We start from the raw sequence: 26,314 nt of genomic DNA on the forward strand, positions 1-26,314 counted from the left end.
CCTCTGTGCCACCTTGCTGACTCCTTTTCCAAATAATGTTTTCAAATGCAAAAAATAAAATAAGTAGGATTGTAAAAGAAACCAATGATATTGAAATAGTTATCAAAATATTTTTTTAGAACAGGTTCACAACCCCCAGGTTAAGAAAACCCCCTCTGTTGGAAGGCATTCACAAGGGCATTTTTGTGGCTTCTTCATTATTTTTCTGAATGGCTGTGGTCCTAGTCTTCCTCTGCTGTATATCTTTGTCTGGAAAAGACATATATACAACAGCTACAAAAGACAAGTAAAAAGAGCACCGAATGACTTATAACCAGGACACTCACAGCAAAGAGGTACAAGGTTTTATCACAGTAATCCTGAGGCTGGTGAAAAGGAGGAATAAAATTGGGCAGGTAGATGGAAAAGACCCAATAGTTGCCCAGGATGAACCAGATGAAGAGGAAGAGACTGAGGATGAGGTGGATGTAGTATTTATGAGCGTTCTGTCTCCAGGGATATTCATCATCGTCATCATCATCAATCACAACAGATTTGGAGAGCAGCTGCCTCATCTTGGTGGAATCGTAGAGCAGAAGGGAAACCTGTGACATTGGTACATAGACCCAGGCAGACAAAGGAGGGGATGGGAAGGAGGAGGGAGAAAGAGAGGAAGAGGATGATAGATCATTAGAAATCATTTATACAAAAAAAAAACTTGTATCTCTTGGTTTTTTACATCACTAAAATTTCTTCCAGTACTTTCCTCTCACCCTCTCAGAAAGTCATCCAACAATAAAAAAAAAATAAAAATTTTAAACGCTTTCCTTCTTAGAATTGATACTACACTATATATTGGTTCTAAGGCAGAAGAGCAATAAGGACTAGGCAATTGGGGTCAAGTGACTTGCTCAGGATCATGCAAATAGGAAATGTCTGAGGTTGGATTTGAATCCAGATCCTCCTGACTACAGACCTGGTGTTCTATCCATTGTGCTACCTAGTTGCCTCCCCCCATTTCATATTTTTTAAAAACAATTTTACATCTTTTTTTTTTACATCATCAATCCCCCTTTAAAAAAAAACAAATTTCTATTAAAATCTTTTGTTTTTTTTATATCACTCAAATTTCTCCCAGTATCTTCCCCTCACCCTCCCAAAAAACCATTTTATATAATAAATACTATTTTTAAAGACAAAGAAAAGAAAAAAGAAAAAATAGAAAAACTCAGCAATATATCAAACTAGTCTGAAGATATATGCAATCACACTTGTGAACCACCTCAGTAAAGGAGTGGGGCGGGATGTCTTCTCAAATCTCTTTTTTGGAGTTATACTTGTTCTTTGTAATTTCGCAACATTTACTCTCTCTCTCTCTCTCTCTCTCTCTCTCTCTGTGTGTGTGTGTGTATGCACACGCACCTGGGAGCACTGAGGCTCAAGTCAGTCAATAAACATTTATTAAGCACCTTTGACATGCCAGGCACTGTGCCAAGCACTAGAGTTACAAAAAAGACAAAAGACAAGTCTTAGTCCGCAAGGAGTTCACAGTCTCATGGGAGGAGACAATAAGCACATATGAGCAAATAAGCTATATATAAGATAAACAAGAAATAAAAGAGGGAAGGTGCAATAGAATTAAGAGAGTTTGGGAATGGACTATGTTAATAGAAGATCTGCTTGTCCCTAGCAGGAGAATAAGATTGCAGAGTGGAGAGGCTGGAAAGGGAGAGATTAGTCTAGCAGAGAAGAAGAGAGCAGAGGGGAAGGGACCGAAACCAGAGCCAATTCTAGATGAAATACCACAATGAGGGAAAGTTGGTGAGAATCATCTACTTCTGCCATTTTTCCTCCCATCAAAAAGAACCCATTCTCTGTCCTGTTCCCTTGAGGTTCTGCTTTCTGCTAGTTAATCCGATAAAGCTAATTCAAGTCAAGGTGCTAATGGTTATCTTTATTTCCCCATTGTAACAGGGGGCCTTAATGCCTTAACCCTCTCTTATTGACTAATAACTGGAATTTCAGACTCAACAAAATGCAGACAGGCAGTCTTTCGTGGGTATCTCAAATCACAGAGGAAACCTGCTCATAAAACCAGCCCTGATGGAAACCATCATTGGCATCTGACTTTCCTCCTGCCTACAGTTGTCCTGGTAATTTTCTCTGCAAATGATTTGTACCAAATTGGGAATTGGGCAGTTGGAAAGCATATGCCTAGCTTTGCTCCACCTCATACTCAGCTCCTAAGGCATGTTTATTATGAGCCCCCAGGGGCCTGTCAGAAGTCAGTGCTGCTACTTTCTCTTGAAGAAGTAGCTAAAATTAAACTTAGAAGAGAAAAGAACCAGAAGAACAATGAATACTATAATGTCACGGAGAACTATTTTGCTGGGCATGTGGGTACACATATGTAATCCCTGCTGCTGAGGGAGGCTGAGGCTGGTGGGTTACTTGAGTTGGGAGTTCTGAGCTTCAGTAGGGCCAATGCTGATTAGGTATCTGCCCTAAATATAGGACCAATATGGGGAGCCCTCCTTTAGGAGTGTAGAGTTATCTATGGAGGTAAAAAATGAAACAGATCCAAGCTATCAGTGAGATGGTACCTATCAAGACAGCCTGGGGGAGGCAGGGAAACCTAGTCTTCTAAAAAATTAAAATAAAAAAATGGAAAGACTTAACAACTCTTATCAGCATGATGATCAACCAAAATTCCTGAGGACCTTTGATGAAGAAGAATGTTAATCCTCATGCTGACAGAGAAATAATGGACTAAATATGCAGAATGAGACATAGCCTATAGGAGAATTTGTTTTTACTATAGATTTTTGTAAAAAGAGCTTTCTTTTTATTTTTTTCTAGGGATGAGGGGGATTGGTGGGGAGAAAAAAAGTGTCTGCTTGATGACTAGAAAGAACAAAGTATAATTTAAAAAAAACACATAAATTCCCCTTGTTATGAATGCTTTTTAGGTGAAGACTCCAGGGCTGCTCTCACCCCACCCTGATTTGTCTGACCAGCTGCATTCCAGAAGTGGGCTTTGTGTGTGTTTTTAAATATTGAGAACAGGTCATTACAGCATCAAAAGATCTAAATTTGAGTGAGGAATATCCCTCCTGAAATGACATAGAAAAGATGTGGCAATGGTTGGAATCCAAGCGGCTGGAACCCAGCAAACCTTAAGCAGAAGAGAGAGGAATGTCAGAATTCAGGGTTTGTCTCTTCCCAGATGAGCGGGTGCTGTTCAGTCATGCCAGATGGAACCACAGAGTTTGATGGCTAGCTGTTATTTAGTTCTTAAATGAGGCATGTCCCTCAGGGTAGGGGGAGGAGATGGGATGAGGCACAAAGAGGGTAATTTAATATGGAATGATGGCCAAGGAATGTGCAGCATTTCACTAAGAAATGTGCAGCATTTCCATTGTGAATGAGTCAGAGTACGGACAGTACTCTATTAGCTGGCCCTTGCTCAGCCAGAGAGCTCTGGAAGCTGGCACTTCCATACTCTCAATACAAATCCTCTTTCTAAGAAGCTAGACAGAATAGGATCATAGAGATGTAGAGATGGAAGGGACCACAGAGATCATCTACTCCTACTCTTTTATTTTATAGAATAGGAAACTGAGGCCAGGAGAAGTAACTTGACTGGAACTCGTCTCTCCTTTGGTTCCCATTCAGCATTCTTCTGCAACCAAGTTTTGGACTATAAAAATGGATGTGTATAATTGGGATACCAGAAGACAACTATGTGCAGTCTCAGACATTCTGAGAAAAGAAACTTAGCTCTTTACTTAGAACAAGTGGGGAGGGAAGAAACATATACACGGCACCTACTATGTGCTAAAGGGATTCACTGGAGAAGGAAATGGCAAACCACTCCAATATCCTGTCAAGAAAATCCCATGGATAGCTCTGGTCCTTGTGGTCACAAAGAGCTGGGATGTGACTGAACATGTGCTAAGTGCTTTGTACAAATATCATCTTGTTTGCCCTTCACAACAACCATGGGAGGTACATGTTATTACTGCTCCTAAATTAGAGTTGAGGACACTAAGGTAAAGTGACTAGTCCATGTTCAAGGTGGTAAGTGGTGGATTTTAAAATTAATATACAAGAACTAAGTATTATATTTTATAAATTTTTATTAATAATAAACTAACATAAAAAAGCTAGAGTGAAAAGGTGCTAAACCAACTTCAGCCACACTCATGAAGAAGAGAGAAAAAGGGAGGAGCTACAGAACTTACAAAGCAATAATGTGACCACGCCAACGTGGAGGTGCAGGAGAGATTAAAGGGAATTTTGGGAAATACTAAGGGACTTCTGGGGGATGAAGTCCAAGGTTCAAAATCTCCATTTATACAAAGTGTATGAAGTAACATTTGAACTCAGTTCTTCCTGACTTCAGGTCCAAATCTCTATCTATTCTGCCATTAGCTGACAATGGTGATTTACCTCTCCACTCTCCTAGGAGCAATTTCTGTGCCTTACTGCTGACATTTTCCTGGGTTAATTAAAAAAAACAAAAATCAAAAAAACAACCCTTACCCTCTGTCTTATTATCAATTCTAAGACAGTTCTAAGAGCAGCAAGGGGCTAGGCAATAAAATGACTTGTTCTGAGCTGTTTTTAAAGTATTAGAAAAACTTTTGGGAGCTAAAGTTCTGCAAGCTGCCAACTTCAGGAAAATCCAGGAAGGGAGAGGACATGAAGAAAGGGAGGAGAAAAGAGGGAAGGAAAGAGGGGGGAGGGCGGGTTCTTTCCTCTATAATTCAAGAAGGCAGCTAGCTGTTTGGCTCAGAGCAGGAAAATTCTGGGTGGATATGGGATGGAGTAGAAAAAGAGAATAAATCCAGACTTTTAAGAGTGTCCTTAACCTAGAGGATCTTCTGGCTAGCAAGATTTCCCTTAAAACCAGTTTCTGTGACTTAGTTTCCTTATTTGTACATCTCCCACATTTGGTAGGTCCTGCTCTTGGGAGAGTTTCTAAAAATGTATCATAAGGATGAGAGCCGGAAGGGAATAATGGACTCATGTGTTATTTGTGACATCACTCCACTCCTCCAAGGCAGAATCCTGTTGCCCTCCAGTGGCTGGACCAAGTCCCGGATACTGGCCGAGCCCCACAGATGCAGGGGCCGGAGCAAACACGCCTTGTCACAGTAAGAGCTGCCTACCATCCTAAATGCTCTTGGATTTCCTCTCAGAGCTGAAAGATAAGCTGAGCTGGTCACCATATGCCACAGGCTTTCAATACTTCTCTCTCTTTTTCGCATTTTCTCTGGCTTTGCTCAGCCCCTCAAGGGCAGGTAGAAGTAATTTACAAGAACCTGCCATTTTTTCATTAAGAATATCCAACTCATGCCTGCCAGAGAGACAGTCAGTGCCACAGCAAAAAAAACAGCCGTGATCCCTTTGACATGTTTTTTTTTTTTATCCCTACCATCCAATAATCTGCCCTTTTGTGCATCCCTTGATTTTTGTCACCTAACTTTTGACTTCTTATCAGGTAATTTTCTTCCTGTAAGACATCATTGGAGCAATAGTAGGTTTCATGTCTATATAATGCATTGCATTTGAGGATATATAGCTGATTAATTTAATCAATATATCTGAAGTCTATCTTACTAAAGGAGGAATCGGGAGACACAGATTCCTGACCCAGGCTGGCTACAGATAAGATTTATTCCCCATCTATAAAATTAAGGGGTTAGACAAGAGAATAATAATAATGTTAACTATAATACTACTAATAATAGCTAGCATTTACAAAGCACTTTAAAAAATACCTTAGAGATATTATCTCATTTGATCCTTCCAATAACCCTTGGAAGTAAGTGCTTTTATTATGCCCATTTTATAGATGAAGAAACCAAGGCAAACATAGAGGTGAAGTGACTTTTTCAGGGTCACACATCTGGGCAGAGTCTGAGGCTAAATTTGAACTCAGGTCTTCCTGACTCTAGGCTTAATGCTCTACCGCTTCTATAAGATACCTCACAGTTGTACTATCCTTTATCTATGGGGTAGTTTCTAGGAGTATCAGTACCTTGAATACAAAAAACTTACTATCTAGGTATTTCCCACAAGGCATAGCCAGGGTAGGCTTTTGATAGGTATTTTTTAATCTATTGATATAAGATAGATATTTCAACAGATGAATCAATAAATGAATCAATAAATCAGTCAACTTTTTTTTTTCTTTTAAACCCTTACCTTCCATCTTGGAGTCAATACTATGTATTGGCTCCAAGGCAGAAGAGTGGTAAGGGTAGGCAATGGGGGTCAAGTGACTTGCCCAGGGTCACACAGCTAGGAAGCGTCTGAGGCCAGATTTGAACCTAGGACCTCCCGTCTCTAGGGCTGGCTCTCAATCCACTGAGCTACCCAGCTGCCCCCTAAATCAGTCAACTTTTTAATCAATATCAAGTAGTTGACTTTCTCATGTACTTCTCTAGCAAGACTCAAGCTCACTGAGTATGGGGACATCGTCTTATATTTCTTGGCATCCCCCTCGATCTCGGACCTCGCTGATTTTTAATAAACTCTTCTAGAACTAAGTTAGCACGTTAGCTGCCAAGAAAGTCTGTCTCTGAAGCTTTAACTAATAATGGAGCATCTAGCTGGTGCAGTGGAGAGAGCACTTTCTCTGGAGTGAGGAGGACTTGGGTTCAAATACAGCCTCAGACATCTACTAGTTATGTGATCCTGCTCAAGTCACTCAACCCTGTCTGCCTCAGTTGCCTCACAAAATAAACTGGAGAAAGAAATGGCAAACCACTCCTATACCTTTGCAGAGAAAACCCCAAATGGGGTCAGAAAGAGCTGGGCATGCCTGAAAAACAATTGAACAACAACAGCCATAAAAGCTTACATTTACATAGCGATTTATGGTTTGCAAAATGCTTTAAATGCATTATCTTGTTTGATCCTCAAGACAGCCCTGGGAGAGAGGTGCTAATATTATTCCTTTTTTGTGATGAGGCCACTGAGGAGCAGAGAGGTGAAGCAATCTGCCCAGGATCACACAGCCAGTGTCTCAAGAGAAAATCAAACTCAGTCTACCTTGAGTACAGTTCTACCCTTGTCTCCCAGGTTAGTACTCTATCTAATTATCCTAGCTAGAGGAGATGGTCCAGCACAGAACATGGGACTCAACCATAGTGGGATTTCTTTTTCCCTTCACATGCCGGGAAATGCCCAATCACCCATTGGCATACAGAATGGGAAAGGCTCTGGGCTTGATAACTCAGACAACCCTCACACCAAGGATGGGCTCTTTAAAACTTCCAACTCAATCTCTGACTCTTCTGAAGTTTTTACCAATTTGGCATTTGGCATCCATTATTTGGCAGTTCTTGGAACACTGTCTTGGAAATTTATGGGCCTGGGTGACCTTGAACTAATCACTTAATTTCTGTCTCAGTTTCTTCATCCATAAAATGGGAATAATAACAGTACTAAGGTGAGGATCAAATGAGATAATCATTGCAAAGCGCTTCCACAGTGCCTGGCACATTGTAAGTGCTATATGGATTACATGATTATTACTTTTTTTAGCAGATGACTTCATCTCTCTGTATCTCAGTTTTTTATATCTGTAAAATGATGGAGTTGGAATAAATTACCTCTAAGGTCCCTACTGGGCAGTGAGGTGGTATATTAAACAGAAGGATGGGCTTGGGATCTGGAAGACCTGAGTTCACATGTGGCTCAAGTCACTTTCTGTGTGTCACCCCGGGCAAGTCACGTAACCCTGATTGTCTCAGTTTCCTCAACTGTAAAATAAACTGCAGTATCTTTGCCAAGAAAACCCAAGATGGGATTGCGATAATTTGAACATGCCTGAAATGACTGAACAACAACAGCAACGAGATCCATAGTAGTCTTAAATCCCACAAAATCTCACGAATCAATCTAAAAGTTATCTAACACATCAGCCTAATCTCTACAGCTAAAATCTCTAGAGTTTAAAATGAGCAAATATCTAAGTAGTTCAGGTTAAAACCACCCTTTCTGTTAAATGGAAGGTTCTTAATCTTTAAAAAATAATATCCTTCATCAAACTGGAAAAGCCCACGGACCCCTTCTCTGAATAACATTTCAAGACACATAGGATTACAAAGGAAACCAATTATATTGTTATAGTTATCAATTATAAAAAAAAAGACAAGTTGGCAGACCCCCAGAGGGTAGGAACCCCACGTCCAGTTGATCTTTTAGGATAGATAAAGCATCTACCCTTAACTAATCTAGGATTCCCTCCTATGCCAACCAGATGTTTCTCCCTAAAGCACAGGATATATATTGAGCTGTATTTTCTCCACTGCTTTAGTCTAGAAAATATTTAAGCCCTGGAATTCTCCAGTATCCTCTTAAGAGATATCTAAGTTAGGAAGAAGCATTCACTGCATTTTAGACTTCTAAAGAAAGCAGCTCTATGGCTGCTTTGGGGTTTGATGCTGAGGTTTATACTCTTGGCCTCAATTGAACTCATTTCTCTAAATTTGCTCTCTAAAGTCAGTCAGATAGTTAGTCAACAAGCATTATTTTTTTTTAAACTCTTGCCTTCTGTCTTAGAATCAATATAAAGTAGAGGAAGCTAGTGATTTTCCCAGGTCTACCCGAGGTCAGATTTGAACCCAGGACCTCCCATATCCAGACCTGGCTTTCTATACTCAGCTCTGACTATGTGGGCTGGTACTGTGCTAAATCCTGAGGATACAAAGAAAGATGGAGATGGGAAATCCTGCCCTCAAGAAAAGTTCATCTTAAGGGTGAGACAATATACAAGTAACTAGGTACATACAAGCTATATGGAAGGTAATCTCTGAGAGGAAGGCATGGGCAGCTGGGGGCATCTCTGTGGGATGTTATGAGGGAATTAGGAAAAGTTAAACAATAGATACAAGTTAGCTGGCATAGCTGTCAGGGGAAAATGCTCAAGGTTCCAGGCATGGAACAGTGAGGGAGAAAGAGATCTTTTTCTGAGAGACTCTCTGGATGAAGCTGATGGCAGTTAGGTGCTTACTTAGCTGCTGGAAGTGAAGAGCCCAAAAAGTAATCGTCTCCTGCCAAAACCATCTACCCTGTGAGAAAGGTCAGGTGGAACAGAGAATCCAGTTCTGGTTGGTGGACATACCAGACTAGCGCAGCTCCCTGACTTTACCTCTTTGTGGACCTACTTGCTGTGGTTCCTGGAAAGCTGTGATCATTGCTGGAGCTCAAGAGGACCCTGCAGGGAGACACTCAACCTCCCTCTGACCTAACAGGCTGGTCCTGGGAGCTTAAGCTAGAATCCGTGTAGTGTTTGCCCAACCAGCCCCTTGAACTTATCCCTAGACAAGTAGATTTAGAGTGACTTTCCCTCACTTCCCAGCCCTTAAAACTCCGTATTAAACCCTTTACTTTTCTTCCTGTGCCTTCCTCAAACCCCAAGAGAGGACCCACAGAGAGAGAACCTTGAGTGGTGACCAGTAACTGTTTTTAACTGATGTTTACCAACTAGTGTGTTTTACCCATTTCCCCCATCCCAGTTTACCTTGTGCATCCTAACACGTGTGGGTTTATGGGTGTGGACCTGTTTCTGTTTGGCACCCTTGGGTTTCATCGTCAGGAGTCAGTTACTGTTCTTTCAGGGAGGTGGAATTTGAGCTGAGGCATGAAAGAAACTAGGGATGCTAAGAGCTGAGATGAAACTCAATATCCACCAATCAATTAGTAAACATTATTAAGTACTTCCATGAGCCAAGCACTGTGCTGGACACAGGGGGTACAAATACCAAACCAAAAACAAACAAAAAACAAGTCTTTCTTCAATTAACTCAAAAGCCACGGGAGGTACATATAAAAGAGTTATTGGGGGAAATACACACACACACACACACACACACACACACACACACACACACACACACACCCCTACGGTGTAGGAGCTGGGCTCGTTCTTCTACTCCCACTGGCAGATTATGTCCCCAGAGAGTTATATATCCCCTGTTCCCCTCATTATTCTCACAGTTGCCCTGAGGAATTGGGATTTATTTCTAACATTAGAAATCCTAAGGGGGCAGCTGGGTAGCTCAGTGGATTGAGAGTCAGGCCTAGAGATGGGAGGTACTAGGTTCAAATCTGGCCTCAGACACTTCCCAGCTGTGTGACCCTGGGCAAGTCACTTGACCCCCATTTCCCACCCTTACCACTCTTCCACCAAGGAGCCAATACACAGAAGTTAAGGGTTTAAAAAAAATCCTAAGCCTTGTCAACATGGAATCTAGAAATCCAAACTTGTAGTCTAGTAAGATCTGATGAACCCCAAGTTTTAGAATTAGTTTATAAGTTGGAGACCCCCAAAGCTTGTGCTTATTCCCTGTTCCTGTGAGAATCCACCCTGAAGGGAATCTCAGGCTAGCAGTTTCAGACTGAATAATGGACCCTAAGGTAAAGACAATCTCTATCAGGTGGGGGCAAGCCCAAACCAAGTGACTCTTCTTGTCTCCAGAAGCCTCTCCCACTGTATCACACCCTCCTTTTGAGGATCAAACTCAGGACCTTCAGCTTCCAAGACCAATGATGCACTGCCTACTGTGCTAAAACGTCACTTCTTCTGCTCCCCATTTTTTACCCCCTTTCCGAGGAACTGGTCTGAGGGTGTTTGTTTCTGTTTCTGTTCTGTGTTTGAGGTCCTCAGTTTTGGGTACTGCAGGTTATCCTCACTAGATATTAGAGCCAGGATTATAGGTCAAATGGCCCAGTCAGCCTGGCATAGCAGCCCAGAGAAACCAGTATACCAGGGACTCAAGTCCCAGAGGGATTTTGGACTTCAAACTGGGGCTGTGCTCTGGAAAAAGAGCCATTCCCTTGGTTGATAGTTATAGTCACAGGCAGCCAATCAAAGGAACCTAACCCACCCCATGCCCAGTGTGGCAGGGCTGGCAGAAACCTCCACGGTAGGCAATTTGGTGTGCCTAGGTTATACAATATCATCATCATTTTATAAAAGGACTTTTACCAAGAAAGTATGACAAGGAACAAAGGACAAGCACATGCCTCTAAACTAGGGGCATACGTTTCCCTTTGCAGTAAACCATCCCTGGGAGAGTGAGATCATTCTTAAAGTCATGGGTTCGAAGCACTCCCCACAAATTCTGGGATGTAGTCTCCCATAAGTAGATACAGAATCCAGGGCTCAAACTTGCAGAGCACTAGTGGCAAGGGATAACTCACAGCTCCTGGATGAAGGAAAAAGTCAGTGGATAAAAGTATTAGACTTGGAGTCAGGAAGATCTAAGTTCAAAACCATCTTTAGATGTTTACTAGTTGTATGGCCCTACTAAGTTATTTTACCTCTGTCTGCCTCAATTCCATTAACCCCTCCTTCTCAGTTTCTTATCTGTAAAATGGGAATAATAGTATCTATTTCACAAGGTTGTTGTGAGGATCAAATGAGATAAGTCACGTAGAGTACTTTTTCAACTGTAAAATGAGGAGAATAATAGCATCTGCCTCCCAGGATCGTTGTGAGGATTGAATGGGATAATATTTATAAAGCACAGCACTGTACCTGACATATAGTAGTCATTTAATAAATTCATGTTGCCTTCTCTTTCCTACCTTTCCCCTTCCTAGAATCCTCATGAAGTGCCTCTGAGTTTTAGGTAATTCTCCACTAGTCCCTGAAGTAGAGGTAGAGTCTTGAAGCTTGTAGAGTCCTGAAGCTGTCATTTCTGAGTGGGTCTAAGTTATCTTTAGCCAGTGCTGTTTTGGGGATGTTGCTGTCACCACCCACAGAAGTCCAAAATATCCTGACCTTTTGAGGATTGTAAGGTTTTCCTCTGGTCAAGGAGGGATGGAGAATTCAAGATTTCCCACCCTACTTCCCTGATTCCCCAAAAATTCCCTTTCAAGGGCTGAAGGTATTCCCCAGGGCTGGTAGTATCTTCTCTGTAATCGAAAGAGTTGACTTATTAAACAATTTGTTCAAGGTCATATAACCAGTATGTGTTAAGGGCAAGATTTGAACTCAAGACTTTGCAGATTTTGAGGATCAACTCAGTAGCCTCTTTCCCTCTTAAAACCTGCCCCCACCAACTCCAGTGTGTTAGAGCAGAAGCCAACAGAGACCTTGGTTTGAGTTCTTTCTCTAACATACCCCTAAAATGTTAAATGGTACACAACCTTCGTCCACTCTTTGCAACCACTGGAAAAAGAAATCTCTGCCTTTGCAATGTGGATATTTCTGTGTTATCCCAGGATCATAGGCCACTAAAAAGGCCAAGTCTCGAGGTAGAGGTATCTACGATGCCAGATATCATATGACCATTGCCTAATGCAGTGCCTGGCACAATTTTAGGAAATGCTTATTGATGATTTATTTGTTGATATGCTGATGATAAATAAAGTCCAAGTCATATTTTATTTAACGACTCTGGGCTAAGTAAACTCATCTTGCCTCCATTTTTCTATCAATAAAATGGCATGATGGGATTAATGCCCCACTTCACAGAGATGATGGGAATACAAATGCGTTCTTTTGATGGTGCTTAATATCGCGTTATTATGGCTAATAGAATTCTATATTTGGTTCATCTTAAAAACGTATTCCCTACTGGAGCTAATGATTATTGACTTCTTGTGAATTACCTTGTGGTGATGAGTATCAAAATTTAATTTGCTGTTGCATGGTTTTAGCTAGGCAAGAAAACATCACCGTTGTTTATTAGGGTCCTACGCTGTTCATTAAGGGAAATGACTCCAGTTTCTCTGCTTTTTTTCCTAAAGGAAAAGTTTTCTATTATTAAAAAGAATAGACCGCCCAGATTCTAATGCCTCTGAAGGAAAAATCCAACTCAGCAGTCAGATGGCTCAGCGAGTGAGTCTTCCACAGTTAACAAGTTCCTCTGTGCCTGTTATTCTCTTTATGGAATTATATTTAAGACTTCTGGCCATAGGACTCCATTATAGGGAAGGCTGCATTCTAATGAGGGCCGTAGGGGCTCCTGGACTCCAATAGAATCCAAGATGGAACTGAATAATAAATATTTTGATAATAAATTTTGTCTTATAGTAGATAGTTTATGTGGGTTACTTCTCTCAATGTTTATTCTTTTAGAAATTAAAATAATATTATTATGAAAACAGTTTTGATGTTGTTAATTCCATTGAAAGAGCCAGGAACTCCTAGAGGTCCACAAGTTGCACCTGGAAAACCACTGATCTAGAGGATTTTTTTTTAAATTTGAGATGCAATTATGCCCAGGCTTCTTTCTATCAAACCATTGCCTATTGCCCCACTTTGGTGGGTACCAGCTGGGACACTTACAGGTAAATAGAGTGAGGTAAGATAAGCAGAAGTTGAGAATTCTCTTTGTACTATGAGGGGAGGTAAATTCTAAAAAACCTTCCATCCCTGGGGGATTTGGGCAGGACTTATTCCAGACAAAATAAAAAAGACACTCGGACAGAGGTCTCCATAGTCTTTAGCAAGTCACTTTGTCCTTGTATATAAAATGAAGGGTTTTGGACACTAGATTGTGGGTTCTAGGGTACATGAACTTTCCAATAATTGTATTTCAATATAACTGATTTCTTGGTTTCTTCTTTTTATTTTTTAAACCTTTACTTTCCATCTTAGAATCAATACTGTGTATTGGCTCCAAGGCAGAAGAGCAGTAAGGGCTAGGCAATGGGGGTCAAGTGACTTGCCCGGGGTCACACAGCTAGGAAGTGTCTGAGGTCAGATTTGAATCTTGGACCTCCTGTCTCTTGGCCTGGCTCTCAGTCCACTGAGCCACCCAGCTGCCCCCAATTTCTTAGTTTCTTAAATATTCATATAACTGTATTTCAATATAACCTAGTTCCTAACTTTTAAAAAATATTCTGATAATTGGATTTCAATATAACTGGTAAAATATTCTGATAACTATATTGCAATGTAATTTTTTTTTACTTTTTCTTACTATTCTGATCACATTTCAATTTTTTTTCCTAATTAAAAAAAATTCTGATAATTGTTTTCCAATAGAATTGGATTCCCTGTAATCCTACCCATTTTACTTTATATATTTCAACAAATTATTCCAAGAAGGGATCTGTGACACAAAAAAGGATAAGAACCCTTGATCTAGATAATCTCTAAGATTCCCTCAAGGTCTAAATGTTTATTTTTCTATTTCCTTACAAATGATCAAGGCCTCCTTCTTGATATACTTATACCTAGAACATCTGATCTAGTGTCTACAATTTCTTGCAATTTTATAAGTTTTCTCTATTGTTAACTTAAACTTCTTACCATTCCTCTGTAATAATTGAGAGTAAAATCTCATCCTTTAAAAAAAAAACAAATAAAAATACAAAAACAAAAGTAGGAGGCTTCTGTGCTGATTCTGGAGGAAGCAGGGTCCTGGAATATTGGAAGCTGAGAGGGGTGGTAACAGCAATGATCAGCAGAGGGAACCAGAGAGCCAAACCCTGGGATGGAAGAAAGATGGTACTAGTTGGTATTCAAAGTCTGGATCCTCCAAAGTTGACTGTCTTTCTCAGGTGCATAAAATGAGCAGCTGGGCAGAATTTAGGATTTAGCTGATAACTAGAGCCTGGGAGGTGTGTCCTGGTCCATAAGCCAGAGAAGACCCAGCCAGAGTAAATTGCAAAATCTTATTCACCAAGTTGAAGATTCTTTTCCCTTTAGAAAGGGGCAAAAAGAGCCAGCTCGAGATGTATATGAATGACATGTGCCTCTATTGGCTGCTGTCCATCCTCTCAAGGTCTAATCAGCTCTCAGGGCTTCCAGCAGCTATCAGACTAAGCAGGTGATAACATCTGCTGTGCGGAGTAAAAAGCAAGCAAAGAATCGCTTTAACCAAGTCTTGATAGCAGATTCCCAGCTCCTGCCTGGAAAATCAATATCTCCACTCTACCCTGGTATTCAGAGCACAGTGGGGAGGGTTCAATGTCTCGTGGTCACAACTACTGTTTTAATAGCATTTCTCTGCTAACTGAAGCTTTGCAGTAAAAAGCTGTTCACACTCCTCTGTGAGCAGCAGACACTTAAATGAGATTTTAGGGGGTCTTCTCAGCTTAGGGGCAGCGAGGTATTAGAGTAAATAGAGACCTGGACTTGGAATCAGGAAGACACCTTTATGAGTTCAAATCTAGCCTCAGCCACTTACTAGCAGTATGATCCTGGACAAGTCACTTAACCCAGTTTGCCTTGGTTTCCTTATCTGTCAGATGAACTGGAAAAGAAAATGACAAGGCACTCCAATATCGCTGCCAAGAAAATCCCAAATGGGGTCACGAAGAATCAGACACAACTGAAATGACTGAACAACAACCACCACCTCAGCTGAGGTCTTTTCAGTGAAAAGTTAACATACAAAAATATACATTACCTTCAGGCTGCCAATGATCCCTCCCACTAGTAAGTATAAGGGAATGAGTGGCTCAATAGGGCAGTCTTCCAAAAACTTCATTCCTAGACATGGGAAAAGATGCAGAAACTGTGCAAAGATGGAAAGTAATATCCTAAAGGAGGAAGCTTTGTTAGAAGAATGAATTGGGGAGGTTAGGTGCCAGGAGGAGAGAAATATGCTGCTACCATGCTTCCTCCACACAAAAATTGCCTTATATATTTTGTAAATATTTGCATGTGTATGTTATCTTTCCCTGTATAGTGGAAGCTCCTTGAAGGCAGGCAGTTTCATTTTGGTCTTTGAATTTCTTGTTCCCAGCACAATGACTGGCATGTATCTTAGAAGGTGTTTAATAAATTCTTGTTGCTTGATTGAATGAGGAATTGATTCTTTGACTAGCCACAAGCTGCTGGTACCAAGAACGTGCTGCAGCTAGAGGGTGAACTTTTCAGGGATTGAGGGGAAAATTCACTTGGACAGAAAAACTCAATCAATCTTGCAGTGCTTTACCTTGCTTGTAAGTTACAAAGGAAGAACAACAGCTTTAAGCAAATCTACCATATGGAGATCATCATTAGAATTATTTACTTTATGATAGGATTCACAGTAGGATTTCTAAAGCCCAAGTAAACTGAAACATGGAGGTAACAGTATGATGTAGTGAGAGCTGAAACTAGGAAATCATGGGTTGGGGGCATAACTGTGTAGGGCAGGGATGGCAAACCTTTTAGAGATGCAGTGCCCAAACTGCAGCCCTCAAACCGCTTGTGAGCTGCCTCTTTACCCCAGATAGGGGAGGGAGGAAGATCTCCCATTGGGCTGCTGGACAGAGGAGCAGGTGATGAGAGGCACACAGGGATAAGGGGAGGAGAGAAGCCCCCCAAGGCACTCCTGCAAATTACTTTCCTTTTTGGTACTACAGGCAACTCTCTCAAGACTGAGTTGGCAACATTCCATCTATGTCCATCTAGGTTATAACACTAGTGACTCAGAAGTTTCATGGTACAATGAAAAGAGACTGACTTTCTGAATGAAAAGAGACTTGACTCTGGAATTAGAGGACCCTAGTCCAGGTCATGTCTCTGATGCTTCTAATCTGTGTGACCCTGGGTAAATCACTTATCTTCCGCAGTCCTCCATTTCCTCATCTATAAATGACCTCTAAATTTCCTTCCTGCTCTGTATCCTTGATACTGTGAATCTGATTTATTCTGGCAACAAACCAAAGTGCACTCATGGCTCCCATCCCTTTCCTAAAGGTAACTTGTCTTGCCTTACTATTATTTTTCTCTTTCCTTCACCTTAATACAAGGGATGGTAACTAGACCTGTGATATAATTGGTTTAGGGCAGACGTGGTTTATCATCCACATAGTCTGTGGACTTCATGTGAACCAAAATATTCCCAGTGCAGCCCAAACCTGAATAAAATGTAATTGGGAAATAGTTAACAAAATAAATAGAAATATAACAAAACACAGATCACTGTGTGTTTTTTTGTTTGTTTTGTTTTTTGCTAATGTGAGATCCACAAGGATCATTATGTATGGTTTAGTGGCCCCATCACTACTATAGGGCACTCCAGGATGAAGAAACTCCTTTTTTTTTAAAAAAATTGATTTTTGTTTTTGAATATTTTTCCATGGTTACATGACTCATGTTCTTTCCGTCTCCCCAACCTCTCAACTCTACCCTATCTCACCTCATAGAAGACATGCAATTCCACTGGGTTTTACATGCACCCTTGATCAAGACCTATTTCCATATTATTGATAGTTGCACTGAGGTGGTCTTTAGAGTCTACATCCCAAATCATATCCCCATCAACCTATGTGTTCAAGCAGTTGTTTTTTCTTCTGTGGAGGAAACTCCTTTTAACAATGCAGATTGGCACCTTCTTTACAGTAATTGTCTTAGACAATTTTCTAGTGCAGTGACAAGTTAAATGACCACCCACAGTCCCACACCAGGTAGTGTTGGACTCAGATCTAGAGCTCACCTGGCTTTGAGGTCAGGTAGTTACCTATAACACTTCTTATAACATCCAATGACTGTGAGACTATTCCAACAGGACCAAGAAAATAGAATTATTGTAGGATCAGAGTCTCCAGCATGTGTAATTAATGTTTCATCATTGCAATGACATTTCATTTCTCATTAACTACCTTAGTTAAGTAGACACAGCAAATCGTTATTCTAGGACTGTGTTGGCAAACCTATGACACATGTGCCAGAGCATACTAATATAAAAGGGAATTCTTTGTTCTCTTTGAGTTTACACTTGTGAAAGGGAATCCCTTATTCTCTTTGCCTAGTTGGAGCTGGCTTTCCCTTCCTGACTTCTGGAGAGAGTTTAATTCCTATTGAAGGCCAGCAAGTCCTGGCTGAGTGGAGCACCAGAGCAATATTTAGTTAGATAGGCCAATGTCTTCTCTATCCTTTTGTATTTCTCTGCTTTCACTCTTTCCACCTCTTTGGTAAATAAAAGCTATTAGTCATTTTGACTTTGAGCAATAATACTTTGAATTGGCAACCACCACTATTATTTATAATCTTCATATATTTTAGCCAAACCATTAAAATTTAATCCTTACACTGGAGGGGACTGCTCCCCTCCTCTTCTCCATGCACATCTGAGGACATTTTTTCACTCCACCCTTCCCTCTGTCCAGTAGCCCAATGGGAGTGTTTCCTCCCTCCTCTGTTTGGGGTAAGGCAGGGGGCTCACATGGGGTGTGAGGGTTGCTCACACTCGGTCTTGAAGGTCTCTGAAAGGTTTGCCATCACTGGCCTAGGACAACACTGTGTTCTACTGACATTCACAAAGCTATCCAGGTGGGATATGTCCAAAGATTCTCAACTCAAGTACAAAGGCATATGCTCCAGTGGGGTGAGGGGAAGAGAATCATATATGGTCTTCAAAGTATCTGATTGCTTTAAATTCTAGAAATTTGTAATGAATTCCCCCAGAAGAAGCTATTAAGGAAAATAGATACTAAAATGCAGCATACCTTTTTAAACAAAGAGTTAAATTCAAGTACCTTAAAGGTCAATTTTAGGTTATATATGAACTTCCTTTTTCAAACTCAAAACCCAGTTGTGAGGTTACCACTGAGTAATGTCTCTGATGCCTCTTTATTTCTAATGATTAAAAGCAGTCACTGTTCAGTGGAGATTTAGATACCTTCTAGAGAGTTTAATAGGATTCAAATAAATGCCTATAAGGTTGTGAGCTCCATTTATCTAGCAATATTGGGTAATGATTTGGTTCACATAACTAAATTTTCTGCAAAGCTGAGTATTTACCCTTTTCATAAACCAATGCCATCATCATCACCATTACTGTTGTTATTTCATTTTGGCTGAAAACCTTTCTAAATGTAAACAAATCACATGATTCTGGTCATGGAGTGCCCTAATGACTCAGTTTCAGGATTGATAGAAATGATTGAGCATCATGATTGTAACCATCAATTATTGTGTTGTGTTGTAAGGAAATAACAACTTCAGAGACTGGTGAGGCAGGGCCTATTTGCCCCTGAACTAAATAATCCCAGACTTATAGGGGCTGTGATGTTCTGGGTTAGTTTCTTCTTCTGAATTTTCTTCCATCTCCTATCCCTATTTTTGTCTGTCAGAATGCCTCCCTCTGGTAGCTTCCCTTCTCAAATATTTTTAAAAATTGATTTTTATTGATCTTTTGTTTCGATATTGCTTAGATTCACCCCTATGGCCCTCCTTTCATACTCCCAGTCACCTGCTTTAAAAGATTTTTTTAAAGGAAAGAAAAAAAAGAAGAGGAAGAGAAAAAACACTCAGAAAAACCAGACACCAATCATTGGAAAATATTTGACATCATAAAGAATGTTCATACTTGTTAGACCCACCACCCCTGCAAAAGAACAAGGGGAAACCCTATATACTTTTACATGCTCCTTTTAATCTGCTGAAGGTTAAAAAACGAGATGATCAAGCTTCTTGTAAAACTTATATAGCATACATAAGTTCTCAGAGAAAGCCTACAGGTTTTTTTCTGTGAAAAAAAGTTCAGTGCATATGTGTAAAAGATTTTGAGACATCTATCTTGTTTATTTTTTCCATTTGTTTTTGTTTTGGAGTCTTATTTCCTTGTTGGTTATTAACTATGTTCTAGATCAGGTATTCCTGATTTTTTAATAATTTTTTTAATAAACTGTTCTCTCTAGTCAATGTGAAAGGAAAAAAATTCTAGAGTTTACCATATATATTCACATCAGAAATAAAATAAATAGATGATTTATGGCATTATACATGAAATTTAAAAGCTGGCGAGTTGTAATAATGAGATATAGAAATTTATTTTTAAAAATACTCCCTGGCTTCCCTATACAAGCTTCTCCTACCTACTAGGTATATAGTTGGGATCTCTGGTTCTAGATAATTGAGTTTGTTAAGTAAATAACTTCTGTATCAGTTTATTCACTCATTCAAAAACATTTACTGAATACTTATGTGTTGGGGTATCAGCAGACTAACTTTTTCTTCCAATAAAAGATCAAATTTTCAGACAGAAATACAGGGCATGAAAAGAACCTCTGAGGCCCATTCTCCTGGCCCCTCAGCATCCTAGTTTGGAAGTTTGGAGGATGAGAAGATGCCTCAGGGTGTTAAACAAATATGTGCCCTTTAGGTACAATCCAGAAATTCAGCCAGCATGCTTACCTACGAAAGCCATGGACAAGGGCAGTGCCAGAAAAGCCAGGAGAGCAAAAATGAAGCAGGCTGTGGGAAGAGAAAGCATGATAGGTTACTGAGCTAGCCATGCAATCACAAATTTTGTTGAAAACTGGTGATCCCTCATTGTATTACATAAAATTTGACTTCCTCCCCTTCATAATAATGACAGCTAAGTGGCACAATAGATAGAGCTCTGGACTTGATGGCAAGAAGATCTAAGTTCAAATTCTGCTTCAACAATTACTAATTATATGATCCTTGGCAAGTCATCTAATCTCACTTTGCTTCAGCTTCATCTGTGAAATGGGAACAATAATGGCACCTACCTCATGGGGCTGTTGTGAGGATCAAATGAGATAATATTTGTAAGTGCTTAGTGTAGTGCCTGGCATGTGGTAGGTGTTACATCAATACTTATTCCTGTCCTCTCCCCTTGTGACCTAGGAATACATGAATCAACTCAAGTCAATTGCCTAGTTCCTATGTGAAAGTGAAAACAGCAATTTGGGATATTTGTGGTCAATTCTAGTGGTCCTAATATAAATACACCTTTCTTCTGCCAAAGAAACCCCAAGGAAGCACATCCAATAGTTTTCAAAGATATGGGTAGGAGATATATAGGAGATATACCCTTGAACAAGAGATCAAAACAATTAAATATATATATATGTGTGTGTATATATGCATATACACACACACACATATACATATATACATTACACTAATAGTTATTCCCCAATAGATAAGTGGTCAAAGGATATGAAGAGTTATCAAAAAAAGAATCTCAGAGTATTCACAACTATAGGGAAGAATGTTCTAGATCAATGATGGGCAAACTATGGCCCATGGGTCAGATGGGGGTGCGGAGCCCTGAAATGTTCTATCCCTGCGGGACATTATTCCTAATCTGATGAATACAGTGAGTAGGATACAATACAATGAAACTTCCAAAGAGTTGCCTTAGAAACAGACTGACAGATGAGTATTTCCTTTCCTTTGGCCCCCTCTTTAAAAAGTTTGCTCATCACTGTTCTAGATCATTAATAATATTAGAAACACACATTGAAACAACCCTGAGTTCTTCCTTTAGACATTGAAAATTAGTAAAAATGACAAAAATGGCAATAGTCAATGTTGGAGAAATTGTGAAATGAAATTACAGGCACACTAATACATTGTTGAGAGAGCTGTGAAATGGGACAACCATTTTGGAAAACAATTTGGAATTCTACAAATGAAGTGACTAAAATGTCCATATCCACTCAACAAGAGATTCCATTATCGAACTTATTCTCAAAGATAGCCATTGCTAAGAACAAAGTCCCCATATAAATCAAAATATTTATAGCTTCGTGAATTTGTGTGTCATCCTTGTATAAGGGCCAATGTTTATCTTCTCTCTTTTGTTCAAATTTTAGTATATGTGCTGCTGAAGTAAATGCAAGAACTGATAAATAGAAGTAAGTAAGACATAGTTTATGTATACATACATATCTTTTTGTCAAATGATGTCTTTTCTAATAGGAAGAGGGGAGAGAGAGAAGGCATTATCTGGGCATTTTAATGTAACAAACAAATAAATTTAAATTAAAACATTTATAGAAGCATTTTTTCAATAACAAAGAATTGGAATCAAAGTAGGAAACCATCAATTGAGAAACAGCCAAACAAATTGTAGCATATGAATATAATGGAATATTCCCATGCAGTAAGAAATGTCATTCATGATAAATACAGAGAAGCCTTTAAAGATTTTCATGAACTGATACATATTGAAGTAGAACCATGAAAATAATATACACTATAACTACAACAATGTACATAGAAAGAATAACCCTTGTCAAAAAATAAATGTAACAAAATAATAAAGATCAAGCAAAATTTGAATGAAGAGATAAGAGAAGATACACCCAATTCATTGAGAGGTCCTCTGTTGGGAATATAAAGGATGGATTCAAGAGGAGAAAGACTGGAAACAAAGAGATGAGTTAGAAAGCTTCTGGTATAGTCCAGGAAAACAAGGGAGTATCAGTGGCAATAGAAAGAAGATGGTTTTGAGAGACATTACAGAGAAGCACAGCCAGGACTTGGGAACCAGTTGGATATGGGAAACTTAGTCACAGGAAGGTGCCAAGGAACATAGAGCTTTTTCTTTTCCTTGAAGGGCCCTCACAGCCAGTGGCCATGGAATACTGATGGCTTGAGATACCAAATGAATAAAGGACATTGGAGGTCCTCAATTTCCGATAGTAGAACTGAGATTTAGTATGGTGAGTAATTTGCCCAAGATCACTTTGCTGTTTTAAGAGTAGGTTAACTGGGAGAGTAGCTTTGCCATTATCAGAAAAAGAGAAGCCAAGAGGAGAGAATTGGTTTTTGAGGGGAAGAGTTGGGGAATTTCCTGGGATAGAGTTTCATTTTGACCATTTTGAATTTGGGATGCCAACAAACTATATTGTGGTCACAGATTCCAAGGCCTCCAGACTTTCTTGCCTACTTCTATCACCCACTCTTTTAACTATTCAAGGATATAATTTCCTTAGCCACTCATTATAACCAGGGGCTTCATTCTCCTACTTTACAAGTTTGTTACTAATGCTTTTTAACGTTAAGGCATAGTTGCAGGTGAAATGTGGGCTCCGCTGCCCTTTTCATTCCTACACCCTCTAGTTCTTCCTCTTTATATAGACTTAAGAAAAAGTTTCTCGGGACTTTACTGACAACTTCAAAATGCAGCCTTCTCTCATCTGAACATGTGGCTAGGGCCATGTGCATTTATCAAATTTAATTGAGGCATCCCCAAGAGGCTAGACAAGGGAGCACACATCATACAGATGCCTTTATCAATATTTCATTACTTCCCAGATATTAAAGAAATCCTCTAGGGGTTTGGAAAGCACATCGAATACAGCTGTTCTTTCTTGGCAGAAGGAAAATGTGAGAGATGGGCAACTGGAAGATGTAGGGATCTGAACTGCTATCACAATAACCATAACACTGTTTCAGATTGGGCTGACAGTCACTGAGAGGTCCTGTGGTCTGAAGTCCAAGCTGGGCTTCGGCTTTGGATCTGTGGCTGACATCCATAAATGGCTGTTGACTTTCTTACAAACTTATTTCCTCATTAAATTTCCCACATACCAGGTGGATTTATGGATCTATTTAATGATATTTTTGACACAATTCAAAATTCCAAAAAAACCTTTAATGCCAGCAGAGGAGTCCCACCTATAGAAGAAAAGAGGGTTAGAGAGTAATAGGGATACTCAGCAGCTTTAAATCTCTTTCTTAAAAAAAAAGCATTTGCTAAATGAAAGGGACTGTCCTAGGTACTATCTTTCCTCTCAAAAAGCTTATGCTCCTAAGGGAGAAGGAGAAGGCTGTATAACATACAGAAGTAAACATACACAAAAATATGCAGTAATTTAACCAGCATTTATTAAGCACCGACTATGTGCCAGGCATTGTGCTAAGCCCTGGGGGTTACATAGAAAGGCAAATAACAGTCCCTGCTTTCATGGAGCTCACAGTCTAATGGGGGCGGTGGTAAGAGAGACAAAATGCAAAGAATTATTTACAAACAGAATGGTGCGTGGTGGTGGTGGTGGTGGTGGTGGTGTAAAATTGGAGAATGGCAATCTTAGAGAGAAAGCCTTAAGATTAAGTACGATGGGGAAAGATTTCTTATAGAAGGTGGGGCTTTAGCTGACACTAGAAGAAAATCAGAAGACAGAGATGAGGAGAGGGAGAGCCTTGCAGGAATGGGGAACAGTCAGTGAAAATGTTTGGAGTCAGCAGATGGAACATCTTTTTGGAGGAATATCAAGGAAATCAATGTCACTGGATTGCAGAGAACTCAGAGAGGAGAAGGGTGTAAGAAGACTGGAAAGGTAAGACAGGACAGAAAGACAAACAAGCTTTTATATTTGATCCTGAAGGGAATAAGGAGAAACATCAGGAGTCTATTGAATAGAGGAGTGGCATGATCAAATCTGCTTTTGAAGAAGATCAATTTGATAAATGTATGAATGATGGATTAGAGCAGGGAGAGACTTGAGGCAGGGAGACCCACTGGCAGGCTATTGAAATCATCCAGATGTGATGTGATGAGAGTCTGCATCAGAGTGCTGGCATTGTCAGAGGAGAGAAGGGGATATGTACAAGAGATATTATGATGTGGCTTGACCATTGTTTGGTGATGGAGGGGGTGGGTGGTTAGAGGATGAGAAGTCAAGGATGACACGTAGGTTTTTGCCTTGTATGAGGAGAAGGATGGTGGCATCCTCCTCTTCTGGAGATATGGGAAAGTCCATCCATCAATAAACATTTATTTTTTATAAAGATATTTTATGAATTACATGTAACAACAAATTTCCACATAAGTCCACATAACATAAAGTTATATGTTTCAAATTGACTCTCCTCATCTTTTCCCATTCCTCCCTCCCTCAGCTGGCAAGCAATTCAGTCTGGGTTATGCATGTATTATTGTGCAAAATATATTTCCATATTGTTCATTTTTGTAAGAGAATAATCATATGAAGCCAAAACCCCAAAATAAAAACCCAAATAAATTAAATTAAAGTGAAAAATTGTATGATTTGATCTGCATTCCAATTTCAACAGTTCTTTCTTTGGAGGTAGATAGTATTCTTTGTCCATAAGTCCTTCAGAATTGTCCTAGATCATTGGATTGCTGAGAGTAACCAAGTCTTTTCACAGTTTATCATTTCATAATAATCAATAAATGTTTCTTAAGCACTCACTAAATGCTAGGCACTCTGCCAGGTGGTAGAGTCACAAAGAAGACAGTGAGATAGTCTCTGTCCTCAAGAAGCTTGTATTCTATTAGGAATAGAGAAAAGTGGATATGGTCCATAAGTCATTCTTCAAACAATATTTCAGTTGCTCTATGTAATAAATTTTTGCTCTGATCATTTCACTCATCATAATTTCATGTAGAATTTCTCATGTTTTTTAAAAAATTAACCTGCTCAGATGATTCTGGGAAAACTTGGTAAGATTTACATGAACTGATACAAAGTGAAGTGAGCAGAACCAGAAGAATATACATTGTGACAGCAATATATTTTTTAAAAATCTTTACCTTCTGTCTTAGAATCAATACCATGTATTGGTTCTAAGGCAGAAGAGTGGTAAGGGCTAGGCAATGGGGATTAAGTGACTTGCCTAGGGTCACACAGCTGGGAAGATTCTGAGTGCAGATTTGAACCCAGGACCTCCCGTCTCTAGGCCTGACTTTCAATCCACTGAGCTACCCAGCTGCCCCATACAATGTTTTTTGATGAACAACTTTGAATTACCTAGTTATTCTCAGTACTGCAGTGATCCAAGACAATCCCAGAGACTCACGATGAAAAATGCCATTTTCCCTGCCAGAAAGAACTGATTGAGACTAGATGCAGATCAAAATATACTATATTTCACTTTTTTTCTCCTTTTTTTCAGTGTGAGATCTCTTCCACAAAATAACTAATATGGAAAAATGCTTTACCTGATTGCACATATAAACTCTACATCAGATTGCTTATCCTCTCAGGATGGGGGGAGGAGTAAGAGGAAATGAAAGGAGGAAGAGAATTTGAAACTCATTTTTTTAAAATGAATGTTAAAAATTTTTTTACATATAATTGGGGAAAATAAAATATGTTAAAAAAAATTTTAAACCCTTACCTTCCATCTTGGAGTCAATACTGTGTATTGGCCCCAAGGCAGAAGAATGGTAAGGGTTAGGCAATGGGGTTTAAGTGACTTGCCCAGGGTCACACAGCTGGGTAGTGCCTGAGGACAAATTTGAACCCAGGACCTTTCATCTCTAGGTCTGACTCTCAATCCACTGAGCCACCCAGCTGCCCTCCAAATTTTTTAAAAATAAAATCAACCTACTTGTCATTTCTTACAGTGCAGTAGTATTCCATGACAATCATATGCCACAACTTGTTTAGTCATTCTCCAATTGTTTTTATTTTTAAAATATTATTCTGAAAACAGGTGCCTAGGCTTCAGCAGTTTGCCAAAGAGATCCATGACATAAACAAGGTTAAGAACCTCTGGTTTAGAATTTTGGACTCCAATATCAACTCTAAAACCATTCTTTCCTGGGAATAAATATGGTCTCTAGATCAGCAACTTACCATTACTTGCGATCTTAGAAATGCACTGGTGACAAGCCTTCTCCAGACCACCAGACAT

General features: G+C 39.7%; 1 protein-coding gene and 1 pseudogene across 1 annotated transcript; both read right to left on the reverse strand.

Annotated features, from left to right (window-relative positions):
* Positions 1 to 221: 221 nt before the first annotated feature.
* On the reverse strand, positions 222 to 26,314 carry TMEM272 (transmembrane protein 272). Its single transcript, XM_044666527.1, has 4 exons — positions 26,257 to 26,314; positions 20,087 to 20,146; positions 15,366 to 15,448; positions 222 to 584 (listed from the first exon to the last, which is right to left on the reverse strand). Exons 1-4 carry the CDS (start codon positions 26,312 to 26,314, stop codon positions 222 to 224), a joined length of 564 nt encoding a protein of 187 aa, XP_044522462.1.
* On the reverse strand, positions 21,436 to 21,549 carry LOC123243407 (annotated as a pseudogene).

Source organism: Gracilinanus agilis, chromosome 3 (genome assembly GCF_016433145.1).
Source record: "Gracilinanus agilis isolate LMUSP501 chromosome 3, AgileGrace, whole genome shotgun sequence".
Classification (NCBI taxonomy): Eukaryota; Metazoa; Chordata; class Mammalia; order Didelphimorphia; family Didelphidae; genus Gracilinanus; species Gracilinanus agilis.

Excerpts from the sequence above, each read along its gene's own strand:
- TMEM272 (XM_044666527.1), bottom strand. The coding sequence starts at position 26,314 with ATGTCTGGTGGTCTGGAGAAGGCTTGTCACCAGTGCATTTCTAAGATC. Across the intron at positions 20,147-26,256 it reads TTCTAAGATCGCAAGTAATG|CCTGCTTCATTTTTGCTCTC; the intron begins GTAAGTTGCTGA and ends CTCTTCCCACAG. Across the intron at positions 585-15,365 it reads GGATCATTGGCAGCCTGAAG|GTTTCCCTTCTGCTCTACGA; the intron begins GTAATGTATATT and ends CCAATGTCACAG.